Raw genomic sequence first — 14,213 nt, 5'->3', positions numbered from 1 at the left:
AAGAAAATGACCTGGGCAGAATAGCCTGCAAATAGAAAATATAAATTAATGTGAGAAGGATTTTTGTATTGAAGATGTCCCTGAAGATGGCTAGAAAGGCCGAAACGTTGGACTAATGAATAAATAAAGTGTTGAGACTGATTTGGATATAAAATTGATTTATTTAATAAATATTACCTTGTCTCAAAAAATTTTTGAAATAATATAATTTAATTACTTTATTATTGACTTGCTTACTGTTTATATTGCTTCATTGAGAAAATTAATGACTTTGATTACTTTATTAATGGGTTGATTATGTTGTTTCATTTAGAAAATTAACATAAGATTTATAATGTTTTTATCTAATTAACAGGAAAAGAAACAGAAGGAAGCACTTACTAGAAAACAGGAAAAGAACAAAACAAAGTTACAGAAGAGGGAAGAAGACAATGGGCCGATAGAACTTCTTCAAAAACCAAAAGACTACATTGTCAAATTTTCGTTCCCGGATCCTCCCCCTCTGCAGCCGCCCATCCTTGGGCTTCACAGTAAGTTACATATTATTATAATGGTAATATTAATTTCCATTGTGAAATGGACTTTTCAAACTGTAATATTTTTTATAATTAGGTTCCTTCCTATTGCCTGTCATACCTTCAGTATATTTTATTGATATACACCGGGTATCATTTATAACAACGTCAAATAACTACATACAATGGTTATAATGATATATATTTTTGATCTTGTAGCACTCAAAAGCCTTAGCAGTTTATTTTTTAACATTCAAAATAGTGACTTTTGAGGAAAACTAGAACATTCTTAAAACTTTATAGATCATTTATGTATGGTTGGATTATGTTTTAGACTATATTTTCCATTTTCAAATCTAATCTTTACAATGGTTGACAGTTTTTTACTTTCACTTACTAATATATAGAATATATAGTAAAGAGAAGTATTGTATTGAAATTTATATAGATTACTAATGACAACAACTTCAATGATCCAATTTACTCTCAACTTTTTATTTTAAAATCTCCAACGTTTCAGCCCTCATGCCATTTTCAAGGAGACAACCTCAATTATTGGCTTGTCACAATTCATTTAAAAAGTCTCTTTTGCAGGCTGATTTCCCTTGTCATATAATAAACTGCATAATCTCAATACCAAAAACCATTCTTTAAAAAAATTTTTTCATTTCTACTAAACACAATAATTTTTAGTTAGTAGAAAAGGAAAACAAATTTTTAAAGGATAGTTTTTGTATTGAGATTGTTTAGTTTATTATATAACTCTGGCAATTAGCCTGCAAAGGAAAGTTGGTATTATTAATAATATAAACCACTCTCAAACAATCAATTAATAGATCTATTAAATTAGTAATCCAATAAATTCAATAGGGAAAAAAATTTGAAGGAAGGTAAAAATCCTTAAAGGCAAGAAAACCCAGAACAAACCTACCTAGCTAGTGGACCATGGCTTGATGGTAATGTGTCGTCAACCGCAGTAAAAGTGTTAATAATTACAAAAAATCCCTCTATTATTCCCGTTCCACCAGGATCTCTTCTGATCACTTACAATTAAACCTCCAAGTTAACGTTTATAACAACTTTATGCGCTTGATTGAAGAGAATAAGTCAATGAACAAGTTTATTGTAATCTTTTTTTATATAAATATATAATTATATTTTTCATTATTTTAGATGTCGATTTCGGCTACCCTGATCAGAACCTGCTGTTCCGCCAAGTTGACTTTGGTATAGACTTGAGCTCTCGAGTGGCCATCGTCGGACCGAATGGTGTCGGCAAGTCTACGTTCCTTAAACTGCTCACTAGTGATCTAGCCCCTCACAGAGGCGAGGTTAAAAAGAACCATAGGCTTGTAAGTTGTATTTTGAGTATTATTCCTATTTATTTTTATTTTTTAAATGTTCTATCTTTAACCTTGTAAAGTTAATATCTCACGTATGAGTATTTCGTTCCACTTTCATTACAAATGTCGTCAACCATTTTTTTTTTTCTGACGTGACAATGTCTTATAAATTAGATTGCAGGGAGTCATGTAGGCAAAAGTGTAGCGTAACGGAAATAGAATGGGCGTGGCTTAGTAGTATAGTAGTGTGGGTAATTGAGGTTATAGATACTGGAAGTCATGTAGGCAAAAGTGTAGCGTAACGGAGAGTGCGGTGGTGGGGGTAATGATGTATTCTGATCATTAAATTATGTCTGAAATAAGGAATATGCGCTTAATAAAATTTTGGTATTAATTAAAAATCTTGTGGTGACTTTAACGTCAATGTGCAATCAAATAATACATTTACGAAATTTATGAAGAGAAAATTCAATTTGGATTGTTTGTCAAATACAAATAGTGCAACAACATTAGGAGGGACAGTGATTGACTTGACATTTTCCAGGCATATTACAGCCGAATTGATGCCTCTCATCTCATATTTCTCGTACCATCGTCCGATTATGAACAGAATAATGGAAATTAATTGTTAAATATAAATATCATTTGTAAAGGAAAATAAATATCTTGATTCAAATATTGTGTGTCTATTTTATTAATATTATTATTCCAATATTTAGCGTAAAGTTGTCACGTCAGGCGCGTTTCGGCGCAAAGCGCCAAAACCCACACGCCCGAGTTTTTTAAATGTAATGTTTTTTAGCAATTACAGTGTAATATTGGTAATCCGAACAAATTGCTGCAGGGAGGTGTTCGGATTACTGAGAAGTATTAAGAAAAATGGTGTAAAAAAATTCAGCAATAACTATTTTTATTTATTTAGTGTTTTGGAAATTTGACAGTTTGAAGAAGGCTTTTTTTTTGTCAGGTACTATGAGTCTTAAAACATTCCTGGTCACTAGCCTTATTTTGGTAGGCGACAATTTTGTTTTCTTTTACATCCTCAGTAATACTAAGCGGTGATTTAATTTGTTACAATTAAATTAGGTTTACAGAATCAAATTATTTATGCAATAGACATTACGTGTTTCTAATTCCAACTAAATATATTATGAAGACTTTCATTGGAAGTAGATCACCCGATATCGAAGCTGTTTAAAAATGTCCACTTTCGATTTTCATGGTGATTACAATAACTTGCCTATAGATCAGGAAGTTAAAGATGTCCTTTACTCATGTGCACTTTTATTTGGAAACAAAAATGTCATATCCTGCTGAGTTTTCTGATAAAAAGTATTTTTTTTTTTAAGTGTTCAGAGTACTGAAGTTCGGATTACCGTGATTAAAAAAAAAACCAAGGTGGTCCAAAGATTTTTCTTTAATCTGTTTGATTCTTATGATATAATATAAATTCTAACTATAATGGTGGTTGTATATTTATTACAATTGTTTCATTCACTTTGTTAGCATATAGGCAGGTTTGACCAGCATTCCGGTGAGCATTTGACAGCAGAGGAAACTCCTGCAGAATACTTGATGAGGCTTTTCAATCTTCCCTATGAGACAGCGAGAAAAGTTCTAGGGACATTTGGCCTTTCCAGTCACGCACACATAATAAAAATGAAAGATTTATCTGGAGGGCAAAAGGCTAGGGTGGCACTTGCTGAACTCTGTCAAACTGCTCCAGATGTCCTTATTCTTGTAAGTAATTGGATTTCTATAAAAAAAATAAAATTACCATAATAGGAAGATTACTAGTTATATTAGAGGCCACTCAGGCCATCTTCCTACATTCCACTTTCACCTTCTCATCCAGATTCAATTCTACATCATCAAAGTTTTACTTGAGTGCTGTCTATGAATTCTGCCCTTATTTTCCAAAATAGTTTAAATATTTCCTTAGTAATATTGTAATATTATGTAATAATGATATAATGAAATATTTTCAGGATGAACCTACTAACAACCTCGATATCGAATCCATTGATGCGCTAGCTGAAGCAATAGTCGAATTTAAAGGAGGTTAGTGTTACTTATTATTATATGATATAATATAATACCATATAATCATAAGCAGGAAATGAAATAGCTCTCCTGGAAAAAATGATAATATCTTAAGAATTAATTTTTTTAACTTTTCAAAATGAATTGGATTTGCTTATGGGCAATAGGGTTGCGATAGTTAGATTGATCTAATGACCATTAGTTTAGATAATATCAACTAACACCTGTCAATATTATCAATAAAACAAATTATATTAAACTGTATTCATTCTTTCTTGAACAATGGCAGTTGTTTCATTACTTTCTAAAGGTTTGTTCGAATTGTTTTCTTGAATGCAATAATGAATTTTGTTTACTTTTAAAGAAACTAGCCATTAGTAGCAGTCTAATAACATTTCTATATTAGAAGGTCTCGAGGCCATCTTCTTTTTAGGCCCCTCGGAGGAATGTCAGGAATGAAAGAGAAGCAAGGTTAGAAACTAATGGATTTGGGCAGGTAGGGAGTTTATTATGAAAGAATTGCTATCTGGTTCAGGCTAGATCAGTTTCATCAGGGACATTAAGGTCTTTATTGATGGTTAAGTTAGGAGCATTAAGGATTGCAAGAATTAGATATAAGAAATCTATATTTAAAATGTTTATATGCTTCTGTAAAATTAGTATTATGTGAGAGGTGCCACTATACAAGCAAAGCAGCGAAATATTGTTAAAGCTAAATGCCTATAGTCCAGGACATTGCTTGTTCACGTCCCCTCTCTGGCCCACCACTCCCCTCTCCTAGTTTCCCTAAACGTTATCCTGGTGTGTCTGTTGAGTAACTAAAGTTGGGTCACCGACTCTTCCCTATTTGTTGACGGTGTTTTTCCATAAAGCTCACTACCCCAAACAACAATATATGTGTTTATGCACTGTTATTATTGGTATCGTTCTGTGTTAAAGATATTACAACATTGCAACAAGAGTTTTATCCAAAATTCAAAGCTTCTGGTTGACCATTAATTATATGTAGACGCTCGTCTTCTTAAAAATTATGATTTTGTTTTATGCTAATATTAATTTCTTCTTATATCCATTTAAAAATGCATATAAGTATGTATTTTACTGGTCGCTCTAATATACAGAGAATGTTTTCTGTTATCTTAGTTAGTTCTTTATTTAGTTCTAACATATCCTTATAACAATTAATAAATTAGTGCTAATTTTCATTATTAATAAATTTCCTCATAAAAATACATACAAATGCTATTATTTATTAGTTTGGTGGTTTATTAATGGTAAATGTAACCTTTTTTTTTTATCCCAACTTGGTGCAACCGATAGCAATAAAATCTTGGAAATCAAGGCCACAAGATTCCAAATTATTCATTATCAAAGAATTTAGGACGAAGCAGACACTTACATAATGTGATTTGCTGTGTCACTATAAAATAATAATTCTTTTTTCCTCATACACATAAAATATCATTTATTATATTATAACTTCTTCAACTACTTCTCAACTCCAGTTATGAGTCACTTTAGTATAAATTTAAAAAAAAAGATCTGTTCTCTACTTTAATATGGTCTATTTAATTTTTTTTTAAATCTTAATTCTGCTATCAATGTCCAATGTATAAATATCATTTGTAAACTGCTTAGTGAAAAGTCCTTTTTTTTTTTCTCAAAATGTTTTTTTAATTTAAAATGTTTCTACAAGTTTTGCTTGAATTCTTGAGTTCTTAAATATTAAACTAAATTACATTGTCCACCACTCAGTCTTTCCAAAGCAATCTTGGTCTTTCTCCCTTGGGTAACAAAAGTGCTCTCCTAGGTACAGCTTTTTCTATAAACCTTCGAAACGTTCCTATTTTTTCTTAATTTAAAACAAATTTGATCGTTTTTTCTCTCAACCTTTATTCTTTACAATTTTTCCAACGTTTCGACCCTCAGGCTAATCTCAAGGATACGTTCATATTGATGTCATAGGCATCATCCCCAGATCTCAGATTGGTAATACCTGTGCCTAACCACCTGAGCTATGGATGGCCCAATGCATATAGCTTTGGGAATGTCATATTCATTATTAATGCTTTAATAATTTACACTGTTTCATTTAAACAAACAAAAGATTAGAAACAAGGTGGCCCTCCGCACTATGAGCATATGCCTAATTGCAATTAGCAACATTAGTGCCCCATGTGACCATAATAAAAAAAGACGCAGGTGTAGCCCAAAACATTGTGAGAGTAACTCTGGGAAGCGGCTTCCCAACTAGAGACAGGTAACACGGATAAGGGAAACTAAAAAGAGAAATGACGCCTTCACACTCCTAAGTGAGTTCACTGTAATTTTCATTATCAACAGTAAACATGTTCATGCACCACGACACATCAGTTTATAATGCACAACGATACATTAATAAACCATCTTCGATGCTCCCTTTTCAAAATTATGAATTGAAACATGTTTCTCTTCAGTTACCTCTTTATAACCTGTAATTACCCACCATAGATTTAGTATATTGCTTTTCTCTTGTTCACTGCCCACAACCCTATAAATTGTTTATAAATTCATTTTCCTTCACTTTCAATTCCTTCATTTAAATACAGCACATGAAATGGTCTTCAGTGCAAGGTGCACTACTTATATATACTGTTAATTATATCGCATTTTAGGCATTGAAATCTTTTGAGATCGAGAGGTTGACTTTTTTATCAAGCTGGGTTAAATCATTTAGCTCATTCAGCAACAGTCACTTTACCAGTATTAGCTGTTGATAAATAGTTGAATCTATCTTTTAATAATTTTTTTTTTTCATTGTAACCGAAATCATCTCTTGATGATTCTCTTATGAAAAAACATCAATATATAATATTAAAATTAAAAAATAATTCATTTCATTATGGAAATGTTTCAGGTGTGATTATTGTTTCTCACGACGAGCGTCTCATCAGAGAAACAGAATGTAACCTTTGGGTAATAGAAGATCAGACTATTAATGAAGTTGATGGTGACTTCGATGACTACAGAAAGGAACTCCTCGAGTCCCTGGGAGAAGTCATCAACAATCCCAGCATTGCTGCAAACGCCGCTGTGCAGCAGTAGTTCTCCTCTCCCGTATGATGAACGTTCACCACCCAAGGAAATGTTAAAACTTAAAACTCTAATTTTAGAGTCGAAAATTGTTTATTGTTAAATTATTTTTTAATGTATCTCAATTTACGACAAAAAAAAAAAAAAGGTTATATTAATAAATATATTTTTGTATAAGGAATAGATTGTATATCAAAACGGTTTTTAGAAAATTAGATAAACGATCGTTTATTTTTAGGTGCTCATTTTTATAAATAAATACAAAATCCATTTTTGTTGTTTCTATCTATTACATTAGTGATGATTTATGTTACGATTATTCTTAAATTATTAAATATGTATTCCATATTTACAGAAATAAATTTGTTTTTAACTCTTTGTGATGTTATTTGAATTTTTTAAGGAAAATATGCGTTAAATTTGTAATACATTATATAAGCAGGAAATCCCTTCCAAGGAAAATTGTAATCATGCTCTCCTTTGTTTTAGAAATTACTTACTCAGTTTAATTAATTATCAAAATTAATACTCAATTACTTAATTCAGCTACTAATAAACACCCTATAGCACAATTTTCATTATAGTTTATCACTGTGTTAAGTTGAAAATTACGTAATTTATTTATAATAAATAAAAATATGCAAAAAAGGGTCTATTACCAGAGAGGCCAGGTAATAGTACATTGGAAATTAGGTATGGCGGCGGTGGGGGTTCGAAGTGAACTTGCTAAAACTGCCAGTCAGCATCAAATAAAAAAATATCAATAAATATTGTAAAAAATAATTATTTGTGCCAAAAAAATTCCAAATAGCAGCATATCAAATAAATCTGATATATTTCATAATTATACTACAACAAAAAATAATATAAGAACTTGTTGAATAAAAAAATAAAATAAAATTTGCTTCCTAATGTGGCTTTTTGCACTGCACCATCAGTATGCCCCACTGTGGGTGGCAGTGCTGCTGCAGTAACCATAAAATTCTACAGGGCATTAGGACGGTGATGACTCACTAAGACCCATTATTTTTTTTTTACACCCTTCCTAGTCATTTTTAACATATGGTGGGAGATTAGGACCCTGAATGTTACTCACTGTCTGTCAGTGGGTACTTGGTCTCAAGCACTTAATGGGACTGACTGGGGACTTAGTCCAAATACCCACATTGTATAATATAGTTCCTATATTGTATTCACCACAATATGACAAAAATAAACAATATCTATTGTATTCATTTTCATACATAACATGTAAATAAATATCACTTATAATAATATGAATATGAATAACTAATAATTAGAATAATAGTAAATATGAAATACATAAAACCGAATTTTTTTTCTTTTTCTCATGGGGGCACAACATTAGGGCTTAAATAATACCAAATAGAGTAGTTTATGTATATAGCTAATGCGTGAGAGGACTCTCATCAGGAGAGAGAGAACAATTGAAGAATATGACAAGCGCTGGCTTACTCAATAGACTTATTGCTTGGATGCTAGTGAGTTAAATGTTTTGATTTTAGTACGCTATTTATCTCAAAATTTGTTTTCATGAAGTTGAAAATAGTATTCACTAGGGATCCCCAATGTAGCTACAGTGTCTAGCTGGTAAAGTAAAGACAATATATTATTCTTTGATTTTGTTTTGTAGATGGACATTTGTATTGTAGTGTAATGACAGTAGTGATTATTTTTTTTAATGTTTTACTTTGATAAAAATCTAGCTGGATCCGTTTTGTTTTAGTTTATAATAACCCTTTTCTTTGAACAATTTCAATTATTTTTGTTTCATTTTAAGTTGATAAATTGAATATTCATATTCATTTTGTTAAAAATAAGAAAAAAATGTGATTTTTATAATTCTATCAAAAATGTTCATACAAATATAAGTCAGATTCAAAGTTCTTTCGAGCTGTCTGTAGCTCAGTGGTTAGGTGCAGTCTTATCAATCTGAGATCTGTTGGTGATGCTAGTTCGAATCCGGCCTGGGGCGTTAACTTTGTAGCACTACTGGCGGTCCCACAAAATGAAAAACTTATCCTCCAACCATGGTTAGATAGTAAATGACTCCAATGGGAATCTTGGCCTAAAAAAATAAAAGTTCTTTTAGAAGACATTTTAGAACCCATGTTAATGTAAAGAAGTTTGGAATACCTACATCAGGACATGACTATAGCTTGAAATCAGCCATCAATTTGATGATCTAACAGATAGCGAACCTCATGTGTGCCTGGAAGACCTCACTCTGGCACGAACAGCTGAAAAGAATGCATGACGACCACTGAAAACTGGGAATCTCTTCCTACAAATAATAAGTAATAGAATAGACCTCAGAGAATCTCTATAAACCGAGACGATGCTATGAGTTCTTACATCAGCATGATCCAACAAGCAGTTTGGACTGCATAATTACTTCTTCCTTTCCTGAAATATCACAAAAAAGCTCCTTTGTTCTAGGACCCACTGGTAAAGACTGGGATCACAATGATTGAAAATCATGTAACCACATTTCCAGATTTGTAAAAAAGAAATCAGCTACCTTTAATTCCTACCTCTCCTCACTATTTAGTTCTGATAACTTCCTCTGGAATGTAACTAAAAAAAAAAATCTAAAATAGCATTCAATTCCCCCCCCCCTCACTGATGTGACAATGGTTCCTGGGCTTTGTCAGATGAGAGCATAGCAGAGGAATTTGTCAAGTAGTTATCCGAAATATTCCCTTCCCATCCAGAACACGATTTAAAGGTATTATAGAATAAAAAATCGGAATAACCAGAATTTTAAATAAAAACCACAAATATTTACAGAAGTTGTTTAATTCAAAATAGATTTTAATATATTAACTGAAGCAAAAAGGAGGGACAGGGGTGGTTAGTGATAAGGCACTGGGCTACTAATTCCAAGGACGTAGGTTCAAGTACGGCTATGACCAATGACAAATTATTTATTCAGTTACTGTAGCCATGAGTGAACTCTATGGGTTCGGGAGCCCTTCGCAGTCCACCAAGCCTCATAAAGTAGGTACCCTTAATTGGGTAAAAATCTGGTGGTCGAACATGATTATGACCAAATCACCTCCTAGCGCATTCGTTGTTCTAGTAACAGTACTTCCTTACAAAGTACTGCATCCTGACGCTTCATCGTTCATCTTCTACTGGTTTATCTTTAACATTGACTGTAGCGAAGATGTTGGAGAATGTTCAATAGATTATATCTATAAAAGTTTATATTAAAAAAAAAGGTAGGTTTAATATCACAAAAAATGTAGTTCATTCATCAATTTTGATTGGTATTTAATAACCAAAAATGAAGCTTTTTTCCAGTACTGTGTTATAATTCCTTTAAAAAAGTTTAATCTATAACACTACTTCAAAAACTAAAAAAAAGAAATGAGGAATGTGTCAACATGGCTTAGGTGAGGAATAGGTTATATAATAAATTAAATACTTCGTCTGAGTTGTCATTAACTTTTCTTTATTATTTTGTCAATGACTTCTGGTTATTTGGAATTGTACATAATTTCTTGTAACAACTTTTTATAAATATTTATATATAACACAATTTAGAAAACATTATAAACATAATACAATATAATTATTCGCACGAGGGCAGCGCATAGCTCTTCAAGAATGAGCAAAGTACAAAACTATTTATACAACAGACACAGTAAGCACAGATGCTTAATATAAAGAAGCTATATGTATGTATATGTACGAACACATATACATACATATATATATTCAATTGAGCCCCTATATATCGATTTTTTTTACTATCCTTGAATATAAGATAAATGATTATTTACCTTTGAATTAAATATCTCTATATCAGACTATAACTTTAAATTTTTAAAAGGCAGTAGAAATTCTGAGATCAATAGAATGTATGACAGCCTCACCTCTCGGAATTCTTAACTAAAATGTTATTTATATTTTGTTGTCTTTTTTGTACTCCAACATTAAAGAAAATAATTTAAATCTTTATAATTTGATAATAGCGTGCATTTATTGAATTTTTTAATTAAATATTTTTGTAAAAATCCACATTTAAATTATTTGTAATATGTATTTTAACTACATATACATTGCATCATTTTCTATAGGAAAGAGTCGTAAGTAAAAAAAGAAAATTAAAAATTAGTTTTATCGCAGAAAAATTAAATAAAAGGCCTTCCTTTTTTATTATGGAATGGTAACTTAAATTCATAAGAAATACACATGACAGAACCATGAGTCTCTCGTTAGACCTTTTTTTACGATAAAAGGAATTTTGAACTTTTTATTATTACGACACTTTACTTCATGCTATGTAATATGCACACTTTTTATTCATCTTCTTGTTATTTAACAATGATGATTTTTTTTTAGTTTGTAAAAAATATATATTCATATCAATGATGAAGAATTTAAATTTTTTTAAAAGAAATCTTTGCGTTCGACATATAGGGGCTCATATAGAGGAAGTACAAAAGGTATATATACCCTGAAGAAATGACTTGCGTATAGAAAAGCAGTAGATGGTAAAACACTCCGTAATTCGTACATAAAGCTGACTAGGCACTGTCTTAGTTAAATGCATTTACATAACTTTTATGTATACAAAGACAATGTTTTAATAAATACATACTTCAATTTTTTGGCATACTCTGCTGTAAACTGAACCTTAAACAAAATTACAACTAAATATACATATTATAAATATATTTTTAAATTCTCTAAATATACATATATATATTTACAACAAATTAACAAATGATATGTATAATAATAATAATAATAATTGAAAAAAAAAAAAAAAAAAGCAGCAGAGTTAAACATTTACATAAAATAAATGAAAAACTGCTAGCATTAGATACAATCGTACAACAATAGCTAGTAACGCAGAGGCATCAATTACTGGCCAAGTAGCGTGGAAAATATACATCAAAATCTATCTACAAACAGAGAAGAGAGCTAAGCAATTCTTATCCGACTCTGCCAATATAAATCTTATTGTCATACAACGACTTATCATACAGCATAAAAATCTTATACAAACCAGTACGAAAACCTCTGATACAAAAGTTACGAAGAATACAAAAACATGGGAAAATTTCCTTTTCCTTCTTTGATTCGACAACATCAGGATCTAAGGCTAGGAGTACTAGTTTGCGCGTGTTTCTTAAAATATAACTTTTGCATCTTATGATTGTACAGACCGTTTGAATTCAGTCAAAAGAGGTCGATTTTAAATAAATGCGCGATGCTACAATGCGAAAAGCAAACAATACATTCTTTCATGATAAATGAATAAGTAAAAAAATAGGAAATGTTTCAATTATCATTTTTTTTTTCATTTTATTTATAATGATATTTTAGACAAAAGCTCCGTCTAGAGAGACCTAACACAACTAGGAAATGCACAATTTGAGCTATTTTTTTTTCTTTTTTGTAAATTAAAAAAATATATTTCATCCATCGCAGCTGGCTATTGTAGGAAACATATATTTTTATAAAAAAATGTTTTGTTACCTAATGTATACTTGTACATATATACACAATCAATATGTATTTTACAATTGTACAGGGATGCCCTCTAGGGGACAGATCTAAAATGTAATTATGCATGAAAGTTTGAGAGGAGTGTGGTTGTTTTGCTTTGGCTAAGATTCCACTCCAAGGCTCCCAGTGCTGTTCATCTCGCCTTCAGTGTTGTGAGGGCTGGAATAGTTGGCAGCTTCTTGCAACCTCATCAGCATGTTCAACTAAAAATTATTTTTGAATTACAATTAAATTCTAATATTAAGAACAACATTTAATTTTTTTAAATAAAATAGATAGACTTTCGTTAATCTGGACCATTTCATAATCCGAACCATCCCTTAAAAAAAAAAAAAATTGAAGATTTGATTTTATGTATGTAAGACATTTAATAAAACCTTAATATCAACACCTTACACGCTGAGGCTAAAATAATCAGGTCTTAAATAACAAAATTAAACGTTTTTTGGTATTTAGCTCAGAAAGTGTACTTTTTTTTTCACCAGTATTATATACCATTTTATAACCAGTATTATATATAAAAGATTTGAATCTTTTTAAATATAAGATTAGAATAATACTGATTTATTCAACGACATTATCATCATAACAACATAATGAGGCTTAGGGTAAAGTAGGCCAACAAAATTATTTTTAGGAACAAGCAAATCATATTCGTTTTTTAACGTTGCCTGAAACCCTTAAATACCATTTAAAAAAAAAAAATTAGAAATCAGAAATTTTTCACCTTGATTTATTTGGATGATTTTTTTTCTCCAGATGTCCATTATTCATATAATCAAACATACATATGAAAATATGATAGATAATAAAATTATCTAAAAGAAGAAATCAGTAGTTTTTATAATAGTGTTTCTATAGAACTAAAAATGACTCACTTGTGCAATGTTTGTAGTTGAACTGAGTTTGTTACAAAATAGATGTTTTATTATTGACTGATCCTGATCCCCAAAAATATATATCATTGACAGTTATGAAAAAGTTATCAATGTGTGTGTGTATGTGTGCGAGTGCATACGTTTTGTTTATGCAGATATAAGGCAATCCTGAAACCCCTAAAACTATCCAGAGGGTTATGAAATTGATTTAAAATGCACCCCTATCCCTCTTTGGTACAGTCAGTTCAAAAGTTTATTATTTTCAGAGAAATAGGAGGAAAGGAAAACCATTCAAGTTTGGCGTTCGTGAAATTGTCGACCCAAAAGATTAGATCAAATAAACTAAAACTCATTTATGAAAAGATCTGTATATACTAATATTTATTAATTAATCTCTGCATTTTAATTAAGTGAGAAAAAATTCCAAGTTGAAAAAACAATTAAATGAGTAAAAAATTGACTCACTAGAGGATCCGGTTCTGAAGTTGCTTGGGATTTAGTATTAGTTGATGCTGTAGTATTTACAGTGGCTTGAACCTCGTAGCCGACATCTTCTGGTCTTAGCCTGTACAAAAAGAAGAGATTAGTTACTTTAATAATATAATTATATTTTAGGGTACCATAAGTATAAAAAAATAACATTTTTTTGTCATCTTTGTATCACATTCCTAACAAACTCCGGAGTACCACAAAGAATTAAAAAAAAAACTTTTTCCTTTGGGGTAGTCAGAGTTCAATCTAGATATGGACTGTGGCACCCTCCAGAGCAGCGGTTCCTCAACTTGTTTAGCAGCGGCACAATTCTTGAGCTAAAAAAA

The 14,213-nt window shown here is 30.8% G+C and overlaps 2 protein-coding genes across 5 annotated transcripts in view; one reads left to right on the top strand and one right to left on the bottom strand.

Moving 5' to 3' along the window:
• Window positions 1-7,131, top strand: part of LOC106684217 (ATP-binding cassette sub-family F member 1) — a 16,778-nt gene extending 9,647 nt beyond the window's left edge. Inside the window, exons 8-12 of the mRNA XM_014426164.3 lie at window positions 356-530; window positions 1,689-1,867; window positions 3,365-3,598; window positions 3,847-3,919; window positions 6,798-7,131. Of these exons, the coding sequence (XP_014281650.1) occupies window positions 356-530; window positions 1,689-1,867; window positions 3,365-3,598; window positions 3,847-3,919; window positions 6,798-6,985 (849 nt within the window). The 3' untranslated portion in view covers window positions 6,986-7,131. The remainder of the gene's footprint in view (window positions 1-355; window positions 531-1,688; window positions 1,868-3,364; window positions 3,599-3,846; window positions 3,920-6,797) is intronic.
• A 3,299-nt stretch (window positions 7,132-10,430) lies between these two features.
• The window catches only part of LOC106684213 (protein sickie), a gene marked incomplete at its 5' end in the record, with an annotated part of 168,758 nt that continues 164,975 nt past the window's right edge, over window positions 10,431-14,213 (bottom strand). For all 4 annotated transcript variants that reach the window (XM_067046039.1, XM_067046040.1, XM_067046041.1 and 1 more), the window contains 2 exon segments: window positions 10,431-12,720; window positions 13,861-13,960. In XM_067046039.1, the coding sequence (XP_066902140.1) occupies window positions 12,619-12,720; window positions 13,861-13,960 (202 nt within the window).

Source organism: Halyomorpha halys, unplaced genomic scaffold (assembly GCF_000696795.3).
Source record: "Halyomorpha halys isolate HHAL.00 unplaced genomic scaffold, Hhal_1.1 Scaffold557.1, whole genome shotgun sequence".
Classification (NCBI taxonomy): domain Eukaryota; kingdom Metazoa; phylum Arthropoda; class Insecta; order Hemiptera; family Pentatomidae; genus Halyomorpha; species Halyomorpha halys.
This window is presented reverse-complemented; position numbering and strand designations above follow the sequence as displayed.